The sequence below is a fragment of the Oncorhynchus clarkii genome, chromosome 3 (genome assembly GCF_045791955.1).
Source record: "Oncorhynchus clarkii lewisi isolate Uvic-CL-2024 chromosome 3, UVic_Ocla_1.0, whole genome shotgun sequence".
NCBI classification, from domain to species: Eukaryota; Metazoa; Chordata; class Actinopteri; order Salmoniformes; family Salmonidae; genus Oncorhynchus; species Oncorhynchus clarkii.
Genome location: NC_092149.1, coordinates 80,374,783 through 80,401,431, shown reverse-complemented (window position 1 = coordinate 80,401,431; position 26,649 = coordinate 80,374,783). Strand labels below are relative to the sequence as shown.

Here is a 26,649-nt window from a genome sequence, read left to right as displayed (position 1 = left end):
TGTCTTCTCCAACACTTTGTTTTTGCATTATTTAAACCAAATTGAACATGTTTCATTATTTACTTGAGGCTAAATTGATTTTATTGATGTATTATATTAAGTTAAAATAAGTGTTCATTCAGTATTGTTGTAATTGTCATTTTTACAAATAAATTGTAAAAAAATTGTCTGATTAATCGGTATCGGCTTTTTTGGTCCTCCAATAATCGTTATCGTTGAAAAATCATAATCGGTCAACCTCTAGAACTGATCTTAACAGGGTTATTATTGTCATAAACGTTTAAAAATGTGTTTTCAAAATAGATTGGTGTCCGTAACATTGAAATGTTAATGCAGCTGAACTTCGAGCTTGAACATTGAACATCGAGGCAATTGCATTACCTTCCCTCAAGATTTGAGAAAGATAATTGAACTAATACTTACTATGTTGCAATAGGGCGGGCGGTATACCATATTTTACTATATACTCATATTGATGCACGGACCGGTTTGAGTTTTACTTTTTACATCAATGTTTGGCTTGTTAAATGTGATATGCAACTCTGGCGCGTATGTCAGTTTTTATACACTGAACAAAAATGACATGTAAAGTGTTTGTCCCATGTTTCATGAGCTGAAATAAAATATGCCAGAAATGTACCATACGCACAAAAAGGTATACTTAAATCTGAACTGGTTCTCTAGCAAATGAATAATAATGTCTCACCCCATGTTCAAGAATGGCCTTTTCCCCTTTATTCAGATTACAACATGGCACTTCCAGTTATTTGAAAAGGAAATCACCCCCCCCCCCCCCCCCAAACAAATCACTATTTTATAAACAAGCCATAGAAAGTTGGTTGGAATTTCAATCAAATATAAAATAGAACTAATACAACACAATTTAATACAACATATAGTGTGATTAAACTACAAAATACTAGTAGATAAAAAACAAGTTTTAGAATTTTTTTTTTAAACAAGGTATAATCTTTGTAAATGATATCATAAATAGGACAGGTGGAGTTATGTCACACATGTAGCTAACAAAAACATATGGAAATGTCTGCTATACCCAAAATTACAACCAACTAATTGCAGCATTACCACAAAAATGGAAGAGGAATGTGGAAGGGGGGAAAAGTAGGGAACTTCACTGTCGGCCCTGCATTTTATTAGACTTTTTTATTTTTATATATTTTTATAATTGGTTAAAGAAAATTGTGAGAAATAACAAAGTATATCAGTTTCATTTCAGGACCAAAAAATTGACAGCTGTCACATTTGCAAAGTAGTTGGGAGAGATTTTTGACGTACCGATTCCATGCCACATGGTTTATGAACTGATACGCAAAACGATGCTGTCACGGATCCCTCCGGAACTTTCATTACGCACACCTGTCCCCTATTCCCACTGATTAGTACTTGTATAAGTGTGCCCTTAGGTTTCCATTGGGCTGTCAATTATTGTTATAATATCCGTTTGTGCGTTGATCCGTTGTGCTGTGTATTTTGAGCTTTCTTGCCCTTGTGGATTGCGCAGATGATTACGGGTCTCATCCCATGTGTTAATCATTGTGCTATTGTGTGTTATTTATTCGAGGTACTCTTTGCTCTTTTGTTTGGGTTTCAACCCTGTGTTTTTGTTTGGTGTTTGTTTGTCTTCTTCCGTGCCTTTACACGGCACACCGTAATTTGGGCTTATTAAATAAACCTATTACGCATTCCTGCGTCTGTGCCGCAACTTCATTAGCGACAACTGGCCCGTCCGACGCCACTGCTACTGGTCTGTCCGATGCCACTGCTACTGGTCTGTCCGACGCCACTGCTACTGGTCTGTCCGACGCCCGCCGCAACTTCGTCAGCGGCAACTGGCCCATCCGACCACGCAACTCCAGCAGCTGCGTTGGGGTCCTGATCGACCCGCACTGCGTTCCTGTGATCGTCCTCCAGGCCGGTGTCATTGCGCTTTCATTCCAACTTTCATTACGCACACTTCTGTCATCATGAAGTGCTTTGAGAGACTAGTCAAGGATCATATCACCTCAATCTTACTTGACACCCTAGACCCACTTCAATTTGCTTACCACCTCAATAGATCCACAGACTATGCAATTGCCATCACACTGCACACTGCCCTATCCCATCTGGATAATAGGAATACCTATGTAGGAATGCTGTTCATTTACTATTGCTCATCATTCAACACCATAGTACCCTCCAAGATCATCATTAAGCTTGAGGCCCTGCGTCTGAACCCTGCCTGGTGCAACTAGGTGCTGGACTTCCTGATGGGCCGCCCCAAGGTGGTGAAGGTAGGAAACAACACCTCCACTTCGCTGATCCTCAATACTGGGGCCCCACAAGGGTGCACAAGGGTGCGTGCTCAGCCCCCTCATGTACTCCCTATTCACCCATGACTGATCACCCATGAAACAGCACCTCTTTAACCTCAGGAGGTTCTCATAAAAATTCTCAACGCATCACTGGGGGCAATATATCTGCTCTGCAGGACACATACAGGACCCAATGTCACAGGAAGTCCATAAATATCATCAAGGACAACAACCACCCGAGCCACGGGAAAAAAGAAAACAGACACTGGACAGAGGAACTCTAGAAGGCCAGCATCCCGGAGTCACCTCTTCACTGTTGACGTTGAGACTGGTGTTTTGTTTTGTTTCCCCCTACATATATTCTCTCCATTCATCAAGAATTGTTTTTATTTTATTTGTATTTTACCGCCAATTTCAAGATATCCAATTGCGATCTTGTCTCATCGCTGCAACTCCCCAATGGGCTTGGAAAAGGCCATGTGGAGTCATGCGTCCTCCGAAACATGACCCGCCTGACCGCGCTACTTAACACCGGCCAGATTAACCCGGAAGCCAGCCGCTCCAATGTGTCAGAGGAAACACAGTTCAACTGATAACCCAGGTCAGCCTGCAGGCACCCGGCCCACCACAAGGAGCCGCTAGAGCGTGATGAGCCAATTAATGCCCCCCTGGCCAAACCCTCCCCTAACCTGAATGACGCTGGGCCAATTGTGTGATACCCAATGGGACTTCTGGTCAAGGTTATGACACAGCCCGGGATTGAACCCGGGTCTGTAGTGATGCCTCAAGCACTGCGATGCTGTGCCTTAGACCGCTGCGCCACTCATTTATCAACATTGCTAATTTCAAACTGGAAGGTCATACTATATATTATGCCAGTGGATTGGATTTGCGGTAAATTTAATTCAATTTTAATTCACCTTTATTTAACCAGGCAGGCCAGTTGAGAACAAGACTTCATTTACAACTGCGACCTGGACAAGATAAAGCATAGCAGTGCGACAAAAACAACTACACGGAGTTACACATAAACAAACATACAGTCAATAACACAAAAGAAAAGAAAATTAGAAGGCTCTATGTACAGTGTGTGCAAATGTAGAAGAGTAGGGAGGTAGGCAATAAATAGGCCATAGAGGCAAAAATAATTACAATTTAACATTAATACTGGAGTGATATATGTGCAGATGATGATGTGCAAGTAGAGATACTGGGGTGCAAAAGAGCAAGAGGGTAAGTAATAATATGGGGATGAAGTAGTTGGAAGGGCTATTTACATATTGGCTGTGTACAGGTACAGTGATCGGTAAGCTGCTCTGACAGCTGTTGCTTAAAGTTAGAGAGGGAGAATGAGTCTCCAGCTTCAGTGATCTTTGCAAAAAAAATTCCAGTCATTGGCAGCAGAGAACTGGAAGGAATGGCGGCCAAAGGGAGTGTTGGCTTTGGGGATGACCAGTGCAATATACCTGCTGGAGCGCGTGCTACTTGTGGGTGCTGCTATGGTGACCGATAAGGCGGGGCTTTACCTAGCAAAGAATTCCAGATCACATGGAGCCAGTGGGTTTGGCGACGGATATGTAGTGAGGGCCAACCAACGAGAGCATAGAGGTCGCAGTGGTGGGTTGTACAGTGGGGCAAAAAAGTATTTAGTCAGCCAACAATTGTGCAAGTTATCCCACTTAAAAAGATGAGAGAGGCCTGTAATTGTCATCATAGGTACACTTCAACTATAACAGACAAAATTAGAAGAAAAAAATCCAGAAAATAACATTGTAGGATTTTTTATGTATTTATTTGCAAATTATTTTGGAAAATAAGTATTTGGTCAATAACAAAAGTTTATCTCAATACTTTGTTAAATACCCTTTGTTGGCAATGACAGAGGTCAAACGTTTTCTGTAAGTCTTCACAAGGTTTTCACACACTGTTGCTGGTATTTTGGCCCATTCCTCCATGCAGATCTCCTCTAGAGCAGTGATGTTTTGGGGCTGTTGCTGGGCAACACGGACTTTCAACTCCCTCCAAAGATTTTCTATGGGGTTGAGATCTGGAGACTGGCTAGGCCACTCCAGGACCTTGAAATGCTTCTTACGAAGCCACTCCTTCGTTGCCTGGGCGGTGTGTTTGGGATCATTGTCATGCTGAAAGACCCAGGCACGTTTCATCTTCAATGCCCTTGCTGATGGAAGGAGGATTTCACTCAAAATCTCACGATACATGGCCCCATTCATTCTTTCCTTTACACGGATCAGTCGTCCTGGTCCCTTTGCAGAAAAACAGCCCCAAAGCATGATGTTTCCACCCCCATGCTTCACAGTAGGTATGGTGTTTTTTTGATGCCACTCAGCATTCTTTGTCCTCCAAACACGACGAGTTGAGTTTTTACCAAAAGTTATATTTTGGTTTCATATGACATTCTCCCAATCTTCTTCTGGATCATCCAAATGCTCTCTAGCAAACCTCAGATGGGCCTGGACATGTACTGGTTTAAGCAGGGGGACACGTCTGGCACTGCAGGATTTGAGTCCCTGGCGGCTTAGTGTGTTACTGATGGTAGGCTTTGTTACTTTGGTCCCAGCTCTCTGCAGGTCATTCACTAGGTCCCCCCGTGTGGTTCTGGGATTTTTGCTCACCGTTCTTGTGATCATTTTGACCCCACGGGGTGAGATCTTGCGTGGAGCTCCAGATCAAGGGAGATTATCAGTGGTCTTGTATGTCTTCCATTTCCTAATAATTGCTCCCACAGTTGATTTCTTCAAACCAAGCTGCTTACCTATTGCAGATTCATTCTTCAATTTTGTTTCTGGTGTCCTTTGACAGCTCTTTGGTCTTGGCCATAGTGGAGTTTGGAATGTGACTGTTTGAGGTTGTGGACAGGTGTCTTTTATACTGATAACACGTTTAAACAGGTGCCATTAATACAGGTAACGAGTGGAGGACCGAGGAGCTTCTTAAAGAAGAGGTCTGTGAGAGCCAGAAATCGTGCGTGTTTGTAGGTGACCAAATACTTATTTTCCACCATAATTTGCAAATAAATTAATAAAAAATCCTACAATGTGATTTTCTGGATTTTTTCTCTCAATTTTCTCTGTCATAGTTGAAGTGCACCTATGATTAAAATTACAGGCCTCGCTCATCTTTTTTAAGTGGGAGAACTTGCACAATTAGTGGCTGACTAAATACTTTTTTGCCCCACTGTATGTGGGGCTTTGGTGATAAAACAGATGGCCCTGTGATAGACTACATCCAGTTTGCTCAGTAGTGTTGGGGGCTATTTTGTAAATTACATCTCCAAAGTCAAGGATCGGTAGAATAGTTTTACGAGGATACGTTTGGCGGCATAAGTGAAGGAGGCTTTGTTGCGAAATAGGAAGCCAATTCTATATTTAACTTTGGATTGGAGATGCTTAATGTGAGTCTGGAAGGAGAGTTTACAAGCATTTAAAAGCAGTTGAAGGCCACGGAAGGAGTGTTGTATGGCGTATCAATGTAACAGGTTAAGTTTTTTGCTTTTGCAGCCGGAATTATACAAATTGAGATAAAAATCTGAATAGTAAACCAGGAAAGTGCAAGAACACAGGGTCTAGGCTCTGGTACTATACGGAAAGTGAAAACATTTCCCAGTTAAATCAATTGCACAAGAGATACAGTACCATAACGTGACATAAATTAGCTTTTTCTATATATTGGTCAAGTCTCCCATCTAAGAACCTTGTTTGTTATTTACTTTCACTTTCCTTTAATTCCTATTCATGTCATAGCCTCAATGTTCACTTTGTGCATGCCAGTCAGAGTGAACAAATTAATACATATTCGGTGTAAAACATTGTCATAGCCTACATATTCAGCTTTAACTTCATCAGAGTGATACAGACACTCAGCTAGATGTTTACGTCTCTGCTGGAAAGAGACATTTATTCTCTTGTGATTCAGTTCAGTTGCACACATGAAGTGCAGTTTCACCACTTCCAGAAAGGCTCTGGCACTGCATTGGGATACAGTGACAAACAGTGGAGCATGTGAGAAAATGTCTTTGCACTAATGCATGACACAGCGTTGAGATGACAAATGTACTTGGCTGGAGCCTCAGCCACAGGTTAATCCCAATGTCCTGTCCACTGTCACTTGGAGAAATTGGTGTGCTTCAACTTGCGGTGCTATATCTGGAGAAGCAATGCCTACTCCCTGCCCATTGCTTCCATCAGCCCCTGACTGGCTAGCTATCAGGCTTTCCCTCACCCACAATACAAAGTTGGTCGGGCTAAAAAAGAGATACTGCGTCCCACTTTTCAAAACTCTAATTAAAAGTTTATATCTCATAGGGGCTTCCAATACTTTCCAGGTCATTATGATACCGTAGCCTTATACACATCAATGTTGTCATTCAAAATCATTAAGACAAGGGTTTGTGCGTAGTGTAGGAGTTAAAAATTGATAGAAATAGGATGCACCTTGGGCAAACTGAACAAAGGGCCAAATGACACATTTTATTGCAGTTGCCGGGAGTAACAGACTGTATGATGTCACTTATTGCTTTGTGTTCAACCATCTAATAGCCCTGTGTGTCATGCCTCTTCCTATGAGTCAGTACAGGCTGGTGCATGTCTGAGTTGATAGGGATATATGTTTCCTTGTTCTTAAACTGTTGGGGGGAGTATACAGTATGTGGGGTGTGTATGTAGGCTGATGAGGATTTCACCGAGCATCTGTGAGCGGATAGGATTATGGTGGTTCTTCCTGTCTGACTAACAGATGATTCAGTGCTGAGGTCAGGAAACAATGGTCTCTACATGATACGGGCTCCATCAGACATGTGGCTTGAGTTACTGGAAGACTTGGAAACAAAATGAAAACCCTAATGAAATGGTTTAAGACTAACATTTTTTGAGAACACAGTGGAGCTAGAAAGGTGGCCTGTGAGCTGGGTTTCCCCCCTCTCTTATCTCTATGAGGCCATATGTTTTCCTATGATTGGCCAGGATCTTCCACTGCACATTAGTGACCCATTTTGACCATTCAATTCTTCAGCCGTTGTGTCAAAAGACACTATTACTTACTGCCTCAAGCCTTTCCCATACTTATACCCACTTTCTTATTTGACTGTGATGTTCATGAAAAGCCAGTGATAATCTATGAAGATGTGATGTAACCCCAACCTGGTTTGATTCAAATGCCTTGCCTAAATAGGCCAAATGAATTGATATGGTAGATTTTTCACAACCTCTTTAGAATTTTCTTTTGTCAAAATAATAATATTTTGGGTGGGGCTTATATTTGTCCTGTTGCACACATGTACTATTGCGTAATGGATTTTATTTTTTTGTATATCCCAACTCCCCCTGAGACGACCGCAGGGAATGGGATCATGGCCAGTGTCACCATTGTCCAGCGCCATTGGAGCAATTTGGGTTAATTGCCTTGCTCAAGGTCACAGCCACAGGTTTTCACTTTGTCGGCTCCGGGATTCGAACCAGTGACCTTTCTAGCCCTATACTCTAGCCCCAAAATGTCCCCCTGGCGTGCTGTATAAAATAACAGGCCACATGGTGAGAAGAGAACTCTCATGAAAACACCAGGTCTGATGTTCTCAAGATATAGAGAGAGATGCTGTATGTTCAGACACATGCCTTTTAAGTACCTACGATGCAAGCGTTCTGCTAAGCGTAGCCTACAATACCTTTGATGAGATAACAGATCAGAACTCTCACGTAACGATGTAGGGAGATGTCATAACAAGATGTTGTGAAATGTTGTGCTAAGCTCTCATGCAGAACTGCTGAAACCCAAGAGTGTACAAAAGGTGCGGAAAAGAGGCCTGGTTGGTCTGAGTCTACACTTGCCTTTCACAAGAGATCTGAACAGAGTGAGCAATATTATGTAAAGTGCTTTTAATGGGGAGTGGTAGAGGTTCCTTGATTTTCTCCGTATTAGGGCAAGGCTTGGGAATTGTTCAAAGGATTTGCAAAAGAGCTTCTGCTTTTTGAGATAATAATGTATGTTAGTGGCTTGGCGTAGTCAACCTTTAGTTTGAGACTGTTTCATAGGTTGTATTGCTCGTCCTGCTTTTATACTTTATTTTCCTCCCCCACTCCCTTTAGTAATAATGCAAGGCCTGGATATTCAGTAGTGGATCTGATTAAAGCTTCTCTCCTGATGCCAGAACACATTTAGAACCTACACCTTCAGAACCTATGGTCACATTTACTGCTCAATGCATGTGTCTCTTGTCTGGGTAAGGCAAGGAAATAGATGGGTAGTGGGTAAGGAAAGGGATAGGTAGTGGGTAAGGAAAGGGATAGGTAGTGGGTAAGGAAAGGGACGGGTAGTGGGTAACGAAAGGGATGGGTAGTGGGTAAGGAAAGGTTTGGGTAGTGGGTAAGGAAAGGGATAGGTAGTGGGTAAGGAAAAGGATGGGTAGTGGGTAAGGAAAGGGGTAGGTAGTGGGTAAGGAAAGGGATGGGTAGTGGGTAAGGAAAGGGATAGGTAGTGGGTAAGGAAAGGGGTAGGTAGTGGGTAAGGAAAGGGATAAGTAGTGGGTAAGGAAAGGGATAGGTAGTGGGTAAGGAAAGGGATAGGTAGTGGGTAAGGAAAGGGATAGGTAGTGGGTAAGGAAAGGGATAGGTAGTGGGTAATGAAAGGGGTAGGTAGTGGGTAAGGAAAGGGATAGGTAGTGGGTAAGGAAAGGGGTAGGTAGTGGGCAAGGAAAGGGGTAGGTAGTGGGCAAGGAAAGGGGTAGGTAGTGGGTAAGGAAAGGGAAAGGTAGTGGGTAAGGAAAGGGATAGGTAGTGGGCAAGGAAAGTGAAAGGGATGGGTGGTGGATAAGGAAAGTGAAAGGGGTGGGTAGTGGGTAAGGTTAGTGAAAGGGGTGGGTAGTGGGTAAAGATAGTGAAAGGGATGGGTAGTGGGTAAGGATAGTGAAAGGGATGGGTAGTGGGTAAGGATAGTGAAAGGGATGGGTAGTGGGTAAAGAAAGTGAAAGGGATGGGTAGTGGGTAAAGAAAGCGAAAGGGATGGGTAGTGGGTAAGGATAGTGAAAGGGATGGGTAGTGGGTAAAGAAAGTGAAAGGGGTGGGTAGTGGGTAAAGAAAGTGAAAGGGATGGGTAGTGGGTAAAGAAAGTGAAAGGGGTGGGTAGTGGGTAAGGAAAGTGAAAGGGATGGGTAGTGGGTAAAGAAAGTGAAAGGGATGGGTAGTGGGTAAGGAAAGTGAAAGGGATGGGTAGTGGGTAAGGATAAGGAAAGGAAAGTGAAAGGGGTGGTAGTGGGTAAAGAAAGTGAAAGGGATGGGTAGTGGGTAAAGAAAGTGAAAGGGATGGGTAGTGGGTAAGGATAGTGAAAGGGATGGGTAGTGGGTAAAGAAAGTGAAAGGGATGGGTAGTGGGTAAAGAAAGTGAAAGGGATGGGTAGTGGGTAAGGAAAGTGAAAGGGATGGGTAGTGGGTAAGGATAAGGAAAGGAAAGTGAAAGGGGTGGTAGTGGGTAAAGAAAGTGAAAGGGATGGGTAGTGGGTAAGGAAAGTGAAAGGGGTGGGTAGTGGGTAAAGAAAGTGAAAGGGATGGGTAGTGGGTAAGGAAAGTGAAAGGGATGGTTAGTGGGTAAAGAAAGTGAAAGGGGTGGGTAGTGGGTAAAGAAAGTGAAAGGGATGGGTAGTGGGTAAAGAAAGTGAAAGGGGTGGGTAGTGGGTAAAGAAAGTGAAAGGGGTGGGTAGTGGGTAAGGAAAGTGAAAGGGATGGGTAGTGGGTAAGGAAAGTGAAAGGGCATGCTATATTTAAGCAATAAGGCACAAGTGGGTGTGGTATATGGCAAATATACCACGGCCAAGGGCTTTTCTTAGACACGACGCAACGCAGCTCTTAGTCGTGGTATATTGGCGATATACCACAAACCCTCGAGGTGCCTTATTGCTATTATAAACTGGTTACCAACGTAATTAGAGTTGTAAAAATAAATGTTTTGTCATACTCGTGGTGTACGGTCTGATATACCACGGCTGTCAGCCAATCAGCATTCAGGACTCTAACCACCAATGTCAGATAGGATTCTGCTGATCACCTCTGTGGGGACCTCAGTAACAGTAATTAGACTCACATTGTGATGGAGTGTAGAGGCCCTTTTGGAAATGTGTGTGTGTGTGTTTGCTGTATTTGCGATATGGTAGTACCGAGCAATAAAATGTTGGCAGTACTTTAAATAACAATGACAATTCCATTTGGGCGTTCTGGAGCTGAAGTTGTACAAATTGGACTGGTTATGAAATTCCATTGAGTTTCACAATTCATATGTGTTGTTATTGGAAAACAAGTACGTGCTCTGATCTTGGCTGCTGCAGTGGTAATCCCTCTAAGGAATAGTATTGAATGTAGCTCTGAGTTCCAATGCAGTTCAGTTTACTGCTGCCAAGATTAAAGGGTTCCCTTTATCTCGTTTGTATCATCTGAGTGTTGATAACCTGGAAAAGAACAACATATTGATCTTCCCATTTTATTCAAGCACATCTAAAGTGTTGATCGTCTGAGCGTGACATGAGACGAAAGCTCTCTCTCTGGGTGTCTTCCATTTATTCTACAATACAATCACATCCTCTTCAAGGAAGGACTTGAGTTGCTAGGCGGAAAACATTCACACATGAATAGTGGACTGCGTCCTCTTGTGTCCTTGAAACTCTCTGTCTTGTATGATAAATTATATTTGAGGTGTATCTGAAGTGTTTGCTTTGTACTTGTATCCTCAGATATATCAGTCCAAAAGCAGCTCTGTAACATCATAGCAACCTCAAGTAAACATTGGCTTACTTTAGAGACATTTGACTTGCACTTTTGCCTCGTTCGTTTACTTCAGGTCGGCTTGTACACTTGTTTCAGCTTCATGTAAATATTAATTTTTGTAACTCAGGCTAAATATCATATTTATGTCCAATTTAGCAAATTTTTACAACATAATCAAAGGGTTTACTGTGTAGTGATGAAAAGGGTTTAAATCATTCAAGGACTTTTTACTGGGATGTGCTAGCAGAGCCAGCCACTAAAAGACTTCCTGTTAAAATGTAGAATTCCCAGGATAGTCCCTGTCAGACCAACTTGGCAGAGTGCAGACCTTTTTAACCAATAAACACCAATATAGTCCCTGTCAGACTAACTTTGGGACTCGTTTCAGAAAACCTGGTACATGTTCGCACGTCACTACTTCACAGAAACGGCCCTTGAACGTAAACATTCATTTTTTAATCAAAATGTGTTTGTTTTTTGGTAGAAACAAACATTTATGTGCCTAAATAACAAACGTGTATTCCATCCATAAATCCAAATAAAATTGTAAAATTACTAGCCCAGTTGGTTTAGCCACAGAAAAAGCCAATAGATGGGCTGGACATTCCGGGAGATTACTTTGAATTGGTCTGCCATGAAGCACACTTCTGTTTATAAACTGCTCAGTATGTGTTGATAGTCCTTTCTACTGTTTTAGAAAGATATAACGTTATCCATCGAGAACTACAAAAGTTTTGCTACTTTTCTCAACAACATTGATGCCCTGAATTTAGCAGGTGCTATCGATAGATCAGTAGGAAAAAGTGATGGGATACTTTCTGCACATTGCCACGGTCAATGTGGACCTTAGTGACTTGACACAACGCTGGCCAAGCAAGATGTAAAGTTAGCTACAAACAAAACAGAGTTAAATGTTTCCAGTCTGTCGTGACGCGTTCATCCATGTATACTGGTAAGAGTCTAGCTCCATTTTCAGATATGTTTCTAATTTTGTCAGAAAGTCATTTTTATTGCAAGTTAAAGCGTACTGTTAGTTAGCTAGCAAACGTTAGCTTGCTGGCTCGCTAGCTAGCTAACGTTACGTGTATGATCTGTGTAGTAATATTATTTGAATCAGAAATCCATTTGCGTTTCTAATTATAGCTTATTGTTAGCTAGCTATCATTGAAAATAGTTGGTTTGCTTTAGCTACCTGCAAATTCATACTTCAGCTATGACAATGTTTGTATTGGTAGTACTATGAGTTGGGATTATTCCGGTTCATTCATTTAGCTAGCTAGATACATGTCTACACAAAAGACTCCACTTAGGCCGGATTATTACAGGACCCATCAAATTAGCCAGGTGTGTCTTGGGGTGATTACGGCCATCTATTGTATTTCAAGAACATGTGTACATGTTTAGACAATAGTGACCCATCCATTTAGTAGATGTGGCTGGGGGGTGGTTACAGCATTTCCTTCACATGACCAATTTAGACAAGTATAGTGGGGCTTATAGTTATTTTCCACCATAATTTGCAAATAAATTCATTAAAAATCCTACAATGTGATTTTCTTGATTTTTTTTCTCATTTTGTCTGTCATAGTTGAAGTGTACCTATGATGAAAATTACAGGCCTCTCTCATCTTTTTAAACGGGAGAACTTGCACAATTGGTGGCTGACTAAATACTTTTTTGCCCCACTGTATGTCGGAAGAGCGTCATCTAATAATGATCAAATATTAAGACACTTTCTGTTGTTGATATTGCTCCTATGTAAGTAACCAATTCACTGTACCATTTACACCTTCTGTATCCAGTGAATATGACAAATAAACTTAGATTTTAGCATGTGTTTACCACATGGCCTCACATGTGAATCCTTAAAGAGATAGGTGGGGCTAAGGCTTAAGAGAGTGTGAATGGTGCTGAATGGGTGTAGACAAAGAAGAGCTCTCCAGTAGGTGTACCAAAACATTCAAATGCCATTTTCTCAGAAGTGGGGTTACAAGTTTATCAACTTTCAAAGCAGATTTACTTTAACTTTGTTCCTCAACTGCAGTGTATGATATACCATTTTCTAACTCTGCGTCTCCTTTTATCCAATTTTAAAAACACAATTTCAAATGTTGCTACATAAGATCGAATCGAGGCGGTCGTCACATTTTTGTTCATTGTTCAAAGTCTGCTGTGTACATATAGAAGCTTTGTGTTCTCGCTTGTTTTGTGAAAACACAACTAAGATCCAGACAACTATACCACCATGAAACCAATAATGATTTCCCCCACATACATAATACATGTATTCATATTTACAGATCCAAACAAGTTTATAATTAAGGCAAATTAAAGTTGACTACTTTGAAGAATTTCAAATAAAAAATATATGTTGATTTGTTTAGCTCTTTTTTGGTTACTACATGATTCCATGTGTTATTTCATAGTTTTGATTTCTTTACTAATATTCTACGATGTAGAAAATAGTAAAGATAAAGAAAAATCATTGAATGAGTAGGTGTTCTTAAACCTTTGACCGGTAGTGATTATAATTAGTATAAAAACATTTCAAAAAGCCCTACTGGGAAGTAGGAAATAGCGTCAAATTCCTATGATACAGAATCCGGTTATATATTCCAATTAAATATTATTGTGAAAGGAAAGTGGTCCATTAAGTATGATGTATACATAATTAGTGTGGTAACTATTTGTTTAAGTGCTCTGCGGTATGTATACAAAGCCCTATATGCAAACACATGTCCCTTCTCTCTCTCTTGTGGTGACAAAATGATGGGGTGACCAAGGACTTCAATATGCCATATCAATGTCCTTTTGAATGAGGCATATTGATTTTCCACACTACATACTCATCGACTGGTGTCATCTAAGTCCCTTCGTTTTGGGTGACTCACTGGTCGTCCTTGCCAGCAATGCCACAAATAACTCTCTCTGCCTCTTGTCAGGGGGGTTTCTGGGATGCCATATGGTGCTTTGATTTTCCCCTCTCAGCCCTACAGAACTTATGACTAACTAATGTCCACATCAACTGCTGCCATGTGTTCAGCCATTTCCCCGCCTCAGTTAAAGAGCCAGCTACCCCAATCAGCTACTGTACCTTATGAAGGTCCCTACTCTCTAATTGGCAAAGTGTTAGATTATTTGGTTCGTTGATTCCTGGACTTGCGAAATGTCAGACCCACCATCTCACATGAGCTGGGTCATTGGCGCATAGAGGATTTTTCTGCTTCGCTTGTTTGTTATCTTTCAACGTAAAAACAGGTAGAGCCTTATCTGAGATATCAGGTAATGATGATAAGACCATGACAGAGGGGAGGCAGGGGGGAAATTTCTCCCAGGCAGGGAGTCAGTTGGAGACTGAATTGGACCTGATAAACCAGGATTGGGAGATGACCTCGGGCAGATGTAGTGAAGGGATTTCAGCAACCGACTACAACCGACAGCAACTGACAAGCTGGAAGTTTGATTTATTACTTGCCAAAGCCTTGAGCCTAAAGACCGAAGACATTGTAGAGCGGCTGTGCTGAATCCTAACTCAGGCCCAATGCAGACGAATGGGATAAGTTATTGGGCGAAGCAGTGATACGAAATGTATCTGTTATTCCATCTATAGATGTTCCTAAAGGATGAAGAGAAACTGTCTATGCAACACAGATTTAAAATGCATGGCTTTCATTGTACGCTTTAAGAAAATTAAGCAACTGTTGTAAAGTGTTGGTCCCATGTTTCTTGAGCTGAAATAAAAGATCCCAGACATTTTCCTCACGCACAAAAAGCATATTTCTCTCAAATGTTGTGCACAAATTTTTTTACATCCCTGTTAGTGAGCATTTCTCCTTTGCCAAGATAATTCATCCATCTGACAGGTATGGCATATCAAGAAGCTGATTAAATAGCATGATCATTACACATTGTGCTTGGGACAATTTAAGGCCACTCTAAATGGTGCAGTTTTGTCACACAACACAATGCCACAGATGTCTCAAGTTTTGAGAGAGCGTGCAATTGGCATGCTGACTTGGTAAATATTCACCTTCGATGGCTACTAGCTCATTGGAGAAGTGTGCTCTTCAGAGATGAATCCCGGTTTCAACTGTACCGGACAGATGTCGTGTGGGCGAGTGGGTTGCTGCTGTCAACGTTGTGAACAGTGCCCCATGGTGGCGGTGGGGTTATGGTATGGGCAGGCATAAGCTGCGGGCAATGAACACAATTGCAATTTATTGATGGCAATTTTAATGCACAGAGATACCATGATGAGATCCTGAGGTCCATTGTCATGCCATTCATCTGCTGTATCAGCATGATAATGCACAGCCCCATTTTGCAAGAATCTGTACACAATTCCTGGAAGCTGAAAATGTCCTAGTTCTTCCATGACCTGTATACTCACCAGACATGTCACCCACTGAGCATGTTTGGGATGCTCTGGACCAAGTATGACAGTGAGTTCCAATTCCCGCCAAAATCCAGCAACTTCACACAGCCATTGCAAAGGAGTTAGACAACATTCCACATGCCACAATCAACAGCCTGATCAACTCTATGCGAAGGAGATGTGTCGTGCTGAATGAGGCAAATGGTGGTCACATCAGATATTGCCTGGTTTTCTGATCCACACCCTTACTTTTTTTTAAGGTATCTGTGACCAACACATGCATATCTGTATTTCCAGTCATGTGAAATCCGTAGATTAGGGCCTAAATATAAGTGGTAACGGTATACTCCATGTAGAAAACACACTTTACCCAGATTCCTTGGATCTGGTTTGGAAGTGCCTGATGCGTATTTGATCTCTAATGTGAATCACGGGATGCTTGCCATTATGAGGTCATCATTAGTCTCTTCTGAAAGGTATCCTCTAGTTTATGTGAGAGATTGTCTCAAGGAGCAATGCCTTATGTTCTATCATCACCATTATGTATCAATTTCCCAGTTTCAATCTGTGTCATCCTACTTTTGTTAAATGGTGGCACCAATCTATTTATGTTCCTCTCTCTGTGTCTCTTCTGCCTCTTTGTCTTTCTCTACGTCTCTCTCAACATTACAGGGAAAGCATCACTCTACTCCTAAATCTTGTGAATGAATCTTTCATTGGTTGTGACCGTAGCCTGTTGCTCTGGTCCATATAAGCTGATTTGACAGATTGGAACCCAGCCTTTTGCTTGGCGACGAGTCAAAGTCCTCTCTTTTGTCCACCGTCCTTAAGGCCATGCTCTGATTAACACGGACACTTTTTTAGGCTTTGATTGCACAGACAAGGATGATGTGCCCTTTACTTTATAAACTCCCATTACAGTGATCCCACCCAAATCTGCCTACCTGATGACTCGGGTGAACATTAGGTCACGTAAATAAATTGTGGTGACAGTTCACTTGAACCCTCTGTCATGAGGGACATAATTGCTGACTCGTGTTAATCTCTGAAGACCGTAACTTCTTGACAGTAAGACTCACTTCTTCATCCACATGATTTATTGTTTTGATAACAGTGACTAACTTGGACTTGGAACTAGTTGGAACAATCACTTGGACACACCTACTGTAAGCCAATGCAATTGATCTTATTCAACCTATCCAATGGCGACCCGTCATTCAGGGCAGAGCCCAACCTGTTTTGCAAAATATATATATATATATATACACAGTACCAGTCATAAGTTTGGACACACCTACTCAGGGTTTAGAAAACTTAGGGTTTTTCTTTATTTGTACTATTTTCTATATTGTAGAATAATAGTGAAGACATCAAAACTATGGAATAACAGATATGGAATCATGTAGTATCCAAAAAAGTGTTGAACAAGCAAAATATATTTGAGATTGTATATTCTTTCAAGTAGCCACCATGTGCCCTGATGACAGCTTTGCAAACTCTTGGCATTCTCTCTACCTGTCACGACTTCCTCCGAAGTCGGTGCCTCTCCTTGTTCAGGCGGCGCTCGGCAGTCGGCGTTGCCGGTCTACTAGCCATCGCCGATCCACTTTTCTTTTTCCTTTGGTTTTGTCTTTGTTTTCACACACCTGTTCTCCATTTCAAATGATTTGTTCCTGTATTTAAACCCTCTGTTTCCGCCATGGTGTTGTGCGGGATTATTTCATGTTCAGTTAGGTTTATTTTGATGGCTGGGTTTTTGACGGGTGCTGTGTTCACCCGTGTGTTATCTTTACCGTCTTGTTTTGGTCAAGTGTAATTGTTACCTTGTGCCTTGTTGAGTAAAGTACGTTGCTCACTCATTCTGCTCTCCTGCGCCTGACTTCATGCACCAGCTACACACACCTTCTGACACTACCAGCTTCACCTGTAATGATTTTACAATAGTCTTGAAGGAGTTCCCACATAGGCTGAGCACTTGTTGGCTTCATTACCTTAACTCTGCGGTCCAACTCATCCCAAACCATCTCAATTGGGTTGAGGTCAGGTGATTGTGGAGGCCAGGTCATCTGATGCAGCACTCCATCACTCTCCTTCTTGGTCAAATAGCCCTTACACAGCCTGGAGGTGTGTTGGGTCATTGTCCTGTTGAAAAAACAATGATAGTCCCACTAAGCGCAAACCAGATGGGATGGCATATCGTTGCAGAATGCTGTGGTAGCCATGTTGGTTAAGGGTGCCTTGAATTCTAAATAAATCACTGACAGTGTCACCAGCAAAGCACACCCACACCATCACACTTCCTCCTCCATGCTTTATGTTGGGAACCACACACGTGGAGATCATCTGTTCACCTACCTACACCTACTGCGTCTCACAAAGACAAAGTAGGTTGGAACCAAAAACCAAAGAACAGATTTCCACTGGTCTAATGTCCACTGCTCGTGTTTCTTGAGCCAAGCAAGTCTCTTCTTCTTATTGGTGGAATTTAGTAGTGGTTTCTTTGCAGCAATTCGACCATGAAGTCCTGATTCACGCGGTCTCCTCTGAACAGCTTATGTTGAGAGCCAGTTTCATCATAGCGCTTGATGGTTTTTGCAACTACACTGAAATTTAGCGAATTGACTGACCTTCATGTTTTAAAGTAATGATGGAGTGTCGTTTCTCTTTGCTTATTTGAGCTGTTCTTTCCATAATATGGACTTGGTCTTTTACCAAATAGGGCTATCTTCTGTATACCAGAGAATGCCAAGGGTATACAATGCTGTCATCAAGGCAAATGGTGGCTAATTTATAGAATCTCAAATACAGTATAACATATTTTTTGAATTGTTAAACACTTTTTTGGTTACTACATGATTCCATATGTGTTATTTCATAGTTGTGATGTCTTCACTATTATTGAACAATGTAGAAAATTGTAAAAAATAAAGAAATAACCCGTAATGAGTAGGTGTGTCCAAACTTTAGACTGGTACTGTATGTATATATATATATAGCTATATATAGCTATATATAGCTGTAGCTAAGAAAGTAATACTAAGTGTATGTTGTGTAGTAAGCTGTTAGCAGCCCATGTGCCTCACCCTGATAATTTGTTCATTTTTCCCCTAATAATTTCCCCTACAGTTCTGACTTGGTGGTGCACATATAGTCTATAGCCTGTTTTAGTGAAATGTAATCATTGAATATTGAATGAGCTTTCATTGTCTGCTTATATTCCCCCATTATTTATCCTATGGTTCTGACTTGGTGCATAGGGTGAACACTGTAAGATCGGCCCATGTTCTGAATTCTGTCGCTGTACATTTCAAAAGTGCTGAACAAATAGTTATTTTGACCAGGTCCGTCCTAGCTTGCTCATTAATGTCTTAATCGAAATTACAGATTGCCTCTTATCTGCTTGTTGCCCCCTTATGCCATAGTTTGTACATCTCAATTGTCAGTAGTAACCACAGCTTAAGCAATCAGCCATATCAGCTATGTTTTTTTGAAAGGCAGTAAATGAGGCTGAAGGAACTGTTTTGCTGGCAGACAAGGCTCCGCTGATAGCCAGGTGTAGCAGTGGTAAGGTGTTGGGACTGCTGGTGGGACTCTGCTGGTGGGACAGCTTTATGTACACCCTAACAGTTTGTGGGCACCGTTTGTCACCGTTATAGTGCAATTCATGTATTGCTTAGTGTTGTGTTGTGGCTTTGCTGGCATGCATTCCACATTTTTTGGGGGGGAGTTTTCCCCACAAAGATTTACATGCTAAAATCGCCACTGAACCTGTTATATTATGGGATTATAATTTGGTATCCCCTCACATTGTTGATATTGAATGATGTTTGCTGCCTTCCCCTTGACATTCCCCTAAACAAGCCCTACTTGGGGCAACCTGCCCATATTCTGCATTACCGCAGAGCTTGGCACACCACCAGCATTGAGTAATTCAGCCCATTATCCAAATTGAGGTGTGTGGAGGCTGAGTCTTGGCAAAGCAGAACCTGCCTGCGGGGCCCAAAAAAATGCAGCTGCCTAGAGGAAATGTTAAGCGCCCAAAATGTGTCAGTACATTTGGTGCCAGACTCTACAGTACATATTTTGGGAGTAACCTGAAAATGCTGATCTATTGGTTGGCGCCAACCAGGCTTTTATTGATGTATTCTGGGAAGATTCATATTAATAGCTCCAACTCATTGGTCCATTGTTGAGATGCAGAATAACGTTTGGAGCGGGAGGGAGGAGAATAGCTTTTGGAGAGAGAGGGAGGTTTGGAAGGGAAGGAGTAAGAAGTGTACTGAAAAAAATAAATGATGCACTGTCAAGTTTCACTTCCAATTTATTATAATATATTTTTTTACTATTAATAGTTATATTAAGTATAACACATCAATTTGTTTACAGTTACTGTGCACCAAGGCTAACTTTTTCAAGATCAAAGATCATACTTTTATGAGCAACTACAAGTTTGTTTTTAGTTTCCAGTGTTGAATTTGAGCCCACATCCTCTGCTTGAGGCAATAGGGTTGTCTCTAGGAGTGTTGTTTTTGGATGGCCCACATTAGCAAGGCTGGACAATAAGTAATGGAAGAACACATTGACTGTGGTACAGTACTTCTGTTGACCTCACAGGGGTTCAAATCAATAGGAACATCCTGTTTTCTTTTTCCTCCAGACTTATTACACATCTTCCAATGAAATGAGGTGTTTACCAAGTGCCCACTTAAAGCTAGTTCAGTGGAACAGATGAGAAGTCACTTTTTCCTTGTCTTTTCATACATCTTAGGACTGAACAGCGAAGTGACTGCTGCTGCTCTCAGGGCGGTGTGGGTTTTTGAGGGAAAGACAAACAATAGGAACATTATTTCCCTCTTTAGGGAGGCTAAGCACAGATACATGTTTACAAAGAGGGCCTAGCGGTACAGAGACGGAGACAGCATGTGGATTGCCTGTCTGTAATTACCCCTGCATGGGCACTCCTCCCTCTCCTTATCTGCCCGGACAGAGGATTGTATACAATATCTGTAGCCATGCTCAGAAAACATTTAATCGCCCCTGCAAAAGCAAACTACTATAAGCCCAGAGGCAGGCTAGCATGCGAGAGGGTATTTGTAGAGATGGCTGTCTTGCTGTGGGCTGGCTGGGGCCTGGGCAGCATGGTGGGGCTGTGGAGTTCGGAGGTGTTGCTGGGCTGGATGTACTGAGGATGACATTCAGCAGGTAATGCCACAGCATTTAATAGTTGTCAGGTTGTATGCCATCAAAACAACCCTCGCCAACAAAGTGTCACACAGCGAATGACTGTTTCCCATTATTATATATATAAATAGACGGCTATGGAGCTTGATTGTCACATTGCGTTTTTTTATATTACCTTATATGCGGCTGTATATGATGAAAGGTACAAATCAAGTTAACTGTATGTATCACATAGTTACTTACAGTATGTACTATCTACAGCATAACCACAGGAACCAACTAACCTAATCTACAGTGTGGAAAAGGAAAACCCCAGTCCTTCTTGGCAGATCCGGAAGATCAGGATGTTGAAGGTTAAGTGATCCACCCAATGGGAAGGAGGCTGTCACTCAACCCACCCACCCCCCAACCCACCATCTGCAGAGCCCCAGCCCTCCTCAGACAGAGATTATGCTCCTCACAGTGTGATCTGAAGGGACGGGACTTTCACAGCAGGCTGAATCCAGACCCCGACTGCCCAGAACACAACAGGAGGGGGACTATTTGCACATTGTTGCAACACTGTATATAGACATATGACATTTGAAATGTCTTTATTCTTTTGGAACTTTTGTGAGTGTAGTGTTTACTGTTCAGTTTTTATTGTTTATTTCACTTTTGTTTATTATCTATTTCACTTGCTTTGGCATCGTAAACATATGTTTCCCATGACAATAAAGCCCCTTGAATGTAATTGAATTGAGAGCGAGATAGAGAGAGAGAGTGCGCGAAAGAGAGAATCCGAGCAGCAAACTGATGGTGATTTAACATCTTGGCTGGTGGTGTGAAGATGCTACAGTATTTTGATACTATCCCAAGTCATCTGTTCCCACGTCTTGTAGAACACATGTGGTATGCAATGTAAAACGTGTGTTTAGTGGAATGCATTTACAGTATAAAGCACTGCTAAAGCCACAGCTCCATTTTTGAGAGTTTTATTTTTGTTGTTGAGTCTGAGTGGGGGCGGGGCATATGTTGCTCAGTAGAGCAGATCAGAATTCTGAACATGTTGAATTCTATTCAGGATTGTTATGAGTGACCAGCAGCAAGGCTGTAAGGTCAAACCATTTATACAGACTCCCCCACAACCAATATCTACACACAACCATTAAAATCATCTGGAATGTATGTACCAGAGAGATGTTCTTACCTAGTCCAAAGCCTCAGGTTAAAGCGTTGACCTAAATTACACCAGAACATTTCCATGGATTCTGTGAATCTTTGCATGGCAGTATGCTAACTTTGGCTTTCTTCTCTCCATAGCAGATGGAGCCCAGCCTGAGCTCTTCATTTTCCACCAGTCGTGCGCCCTGAAGAAGGACGAAGGGCCCTGCAAGGCATTAAAGGAGCGTTTCTACTTCGACATTGACACGGGCCGCTGTGAGGCCTTCGAGTTCGGCGGCTGCAGAGGCAACGCCAACAATTTTGAGACCTTGGAGGCGTGTGAGGAAATGTGCCTGGTGTCTGGTGAGTTTTTGAAACCTTTCTCTGATTTCTCTGCAGGTCAAATGTAAAAATGGGCCTCTGTTGATGTGTGAAAAATTATAAATTTTTGTACCAAGTATCATTCTGTATATTCAGAAAGACTTGTGTTATTTTATTTAGACAGATGAAGCAAGCACACATGTTCTTCAGGAAATGTACAGTATCTTTTGTAGATTTTATTTCCTTTACTAGGAATGATAAGATGTTCCCTGGTCAACCAATTCACTGATTACTATGTTGTTGGTTTCTGTCCTTTTCAAAACAATTATCTGCCATGTTGCCAAAATATCAAAATAGATTAGACCCCAAGTACGGTTGCATGCATACAATAATGTGATTATTGTTGATAGTCAGGTTAATATAATAGTTTGATTAAAACGATTACATGCTTTGCAAGAAGAGCGATTTCCCTAATAATCCTGTTTCCATGGACTCATCTGAGATCAGCTGATAAATGCAGAAAATCACCAATCAAAATAAAAGTTCTACCATGTTGTTTTTGCGAAAACTATTCTATTTCTAAGATGCATAGTAAAAAAAGATCCAAACACACTTCACTCACGCATAAGAGGTCCTGGCACATGCACAGATCAAATACACCCCTGGAGTAATTCAAACAATCCTCAGAAAACCAGGTGTTTTAATCGGCTTATGCTTACTTGGATTTTGACCTGAGGCCGATTTTAAGATAAGCAGAGTAAAGTGTTTATGTGACTAATGCCAGACTCGGCCTTCTGCCATAATCAGTTTAATATCATACTCGGCCTTCTGCCATAATCAGTTTAATATCATACTCGGCCTTCTGCCATAATCAGTTTAATATCATACTCGGCCTTCTGCCATAATCAGTTTAATATCATACTCGGCCTTCTGCCATAATCAGTTTAATATCATACTCGGCCTTCTGCCATAATCAGTTTAATATCATACTCGGCCTTCTGCCATAATCAGTTTAATATCATACTCGGCCTTCTGCCATAATCAGTTTAATATCATACTCAGCCTTCTGCCATAATCAGTTTAATGTCATACTCAGCCTTCTGCCATAATCAGTTTAATATCATACTCGGCCTTCTGCCATAATCAGTTTAATATCATACTCGGCCTTCTGCCATAATCAGTTTAATATCATACTCGGCCTTCTGCCATAATCAGTTTAATATCATACTCGGCCTTCTGCCATAATCAGTTTAATATCATACTCGGCCTTCTGCCATAATCAGTTTAATATCATACTCGGCCTTCTGCCATAATCAGTTTAATATCATACTCAGCCATCTCCCATAATCAGTTTAATGCCAGACTCGGCCTTCTGCCATAATCAGTTTAATATGGAATTAGGATTGTGCATGTAAACTTACTCACTGTTTTTGAGCCAGTAAACACGATGACATCATCGACGTAGTTGGTTTGGCAGGTTTTATAGTAGAACAGCCGGGAGTTTCCAGTGTTCTATCATACCTTCAAGTCAGCAGTATAGTTTTTGCGCTTTATGGTTTTGTGTGGAATGCTGTCGTTAGACTGTCAGACCAAACTCTCACTCCCAAACACATTCCCAATGCCGTTCTGAGAAAGTTTGCATGTTTCTCTGTCAAACTATCAGCCAAATCTATTGTCAAGCCTGGGACAATGGCGCTGTTGGCTGATTGGCTATGTGAAAAAGACTGACATCCAGGCTCATTCTCATTGTAGAGACTGTTGGGCTGATAATAATATTATGTGGTACGTGTGAAACGATTGGGCTGATAATAATATTATGTGAACTAGAAACACAAGCATTTCGCTACGCTCGCATTAACATGTGCTAACCATGTGTATGTGACCAATAACATTTTATTTGATTTTGCATTTTGGGTGTTACCTAAACCGTGGGTGTTATTGAAGTTTTTTTATTTTTTTTATTTATTTCACCTTTATTTAACCAGGTAGGCAGGTTGAGAACAAGTTCTCATTTGCAAATGTGACCTGGCCAAGATAAAGCATAGCAGTGTGAACAGACAACACAGAGTTTATATACATTGTGTGCAAAAGGCATGAGGAGGTAGGCGAATAATTACTTTTTTGCAGATTAACACTGGAGTGATAAATGATCAGATGGTCATGTACAGGTAGAGATATTGGTGTGCAAAAGAGCAGAAAATAAAATAAATAAAAACAGTATGGGGATGAGGTAGGTAAAAATGGGTGGGCTATTTACCGATAGACTATGTACAGCTGCAGCGATCGGTTAGCTGCTCAGATAGCAGATGTTTGAAGTTGGTGAGGGAGATAAAAGTCTCCAACTTCAGCGATTTTTGCAATTCGTTCCAGTCACAGGCAGCAGAGAACTGGAACGAAAGGCGGCCAAATGAGGTGTTGGCTTTAGGGATGATCAGTGAGATACACCTGCTGGAGCGCGTGTTACGGGTGGGTGTTGCCATCGTGACCAGTGAACTGAGATAAGGCGGAGCTTTACCTAGCATGGACTTGTAGATGACCAGGAGCCAGTGGGTCTGGCGACGAATATGTAGCGAGGGCCAGCCGACTAGAGCATACAGGTCACAGTGGTGGGTGGTATAAGGTGCTTTAGTGACAAAACAGATGGCACTGTGATAAACTGCATCCAGTTTGCTGAGTAGAGTGTTGGAAGCAATTTTGTAGATGACATCGCCGAAGTCGAGGATCGGTAGGATAAATCAAATCAAATCAAATTTTATTTGTCACATACACATGGTTAGCAGATGTTAATGCGAGTGTAGCGAAATGCTTGTGCTTCTAGTTCCGACAATGCAGTAATAACAAGTAATCTAACTAACAATTCCAAAACTACTGTCTTGTACACAGTGTAAGGGGATAAAGAATATGTACATAAGGATATATGAATGAGTGATGATACAGAGCAGCATAGGCAAGATACAGTAGATGGTATCGGGTACAGTATGTACAAATGAGATGAGTATGTAAACCAAGTGGCATAGTATAGTATAAAGTGGCTAGTGATACATGTATTACATAAGGATACCGTCGATGATATAGAGTACAGTATATACGTATGCGTATGAGATGAATAATGTAGGGTAAGTAACATTTATATAAGGTAGCATTGTTTAAAGTGGCTAGTGATATATTTACATCATTTCCCATCAATTCCCATTATTAAAGTGGCTGGAGTTGAGTCAGTGTCAGTGTGTTGGCAGCAGCCACTCAGTGTTAGTGGTGGCTGTTTAACAGTCTGATGGCCTTGAGATAGAAGCTGTTTTTCAGTCTCTCGGTCCCAGCTTTGATGCACCTGTACTGACCTCGCCTTCTGGATGATAGCGGGGTGAACAGGCAGTGGCTCGGGTGGTTGATGTCCTTGATGATCTTTATGGCCTTCCTGTGACATCGGGTGGTGTAGGTGTCCTGGAGGGCAGGTAGTTTGCCCCCGGTGATGCGTTGTGCAGACCTCACTACCCTCTGGAGAGCCTTACGGTTGAGGGCGGTGCAGTTGCCATACCAGGCGGTGATACAGCCCGCCAGGATGCTCTCGATTGTGCATCTGTAGAAGTTTGTGAGTGCTTTTGGTGACAAGCCGAATTTCTTCAGCCTCCTGAGGTTGAAGAGGCGCTGCTGCGCCTTCTTCACGATGCTGTCTGTGTGAGTGGACCAATTCAGTTTGTCTGTGATGTGTATGCCGAGGAACTTAAAACTTGCTACCCTCTCCACTACTGTTCCATCGATGTGGATAGGGGGGTGTTCCCTCTGCTGTTTCCTGAAGTCCACAATCATCTCCTTAGTTTTGTTGACGTTGAGTGTGAGGTTGTTTTCCTGACACCACACTCCGAGGGCCCTCACCTCCTCCCTGTAGGCCGTCTCATCGTTGTTGGTAATCAAGCCTACCACTGTTGTGTCGTCCGCAAACTTGATGATTGAGTTGGAGGCGTGCGTGGCCACGCAGTCGTGGGTGAACAGGGAGTACAGGAGAGGGCTCAGAACGCAACCTTGTGGGGCCCCAGTGTTGAGGATCAGCGGGGAGGAGATGTTGTTGCCTACCCTCACCACCTGGGGGCGGCCCGTCAGGAAGTCCAGTACCCAGTTGCACAGGGCGGGGTCGAGACCCAGGGTCTCGAGCTTGATGACGAGCTTGGAGGGTACTATGGTGTTGAATGCCGAGCTGTAGTCGATGAACAGCATTCTCACATAGGTATTCCTCTTGTCCAGATGGGTTAGGGCAGTGTGCAGTGTGGTTGAGATTGCATCGTCTGTGGACCTATTAGGGCGGTAAGCAAATTGGAGTGGGTCTAGGGTGTCAGGTAGGGTGGAGGTGATATGGTCCTTGACTAGTCTCTCAAAGCACTTCATGATGACGGATGTGAGTGCTACGGGGCGGTAGTCATTTAGCTCAGTTACCTTAGCTTTCTTGGGAACAGGAACAATGGTGGCCCTCTTGAAGCATGTGGGAACAGCAGACTGGTATAGGGATTGATTGAATATGTCCGTAAACACACCGGCCAGCTGGTCTGCGCATGCTCTG

General features: G+C 42.1%; 1 protein-coding gene across 2 annotated transcripts in view; it reads left to right on the top strand.

Moving 5' to 3' along the window:
• Positions 1-26,649, top strand: part of LOC139405496 (tissue factor pathway inhibitor-like) — a 49,686-nt gene that overhangs the window by 9,989 nt on the left and 13,048 nt on the right. Inside the window, exon 2 of one of the 2 annotated variants that reach the window (XM_071147863.1) lies at positions 21,936-22,139. In XM_071147863.1, coding sequence (XP_071003964.1) covers positions 21,936-22,139 — 204 coding nt within the window. The remainder of the gene's footprint in view (positions 1-21,935; positions 22,140-26,649) is intronic. The other variant, XM_071147864.1, reaches the window with a different exon arrangement.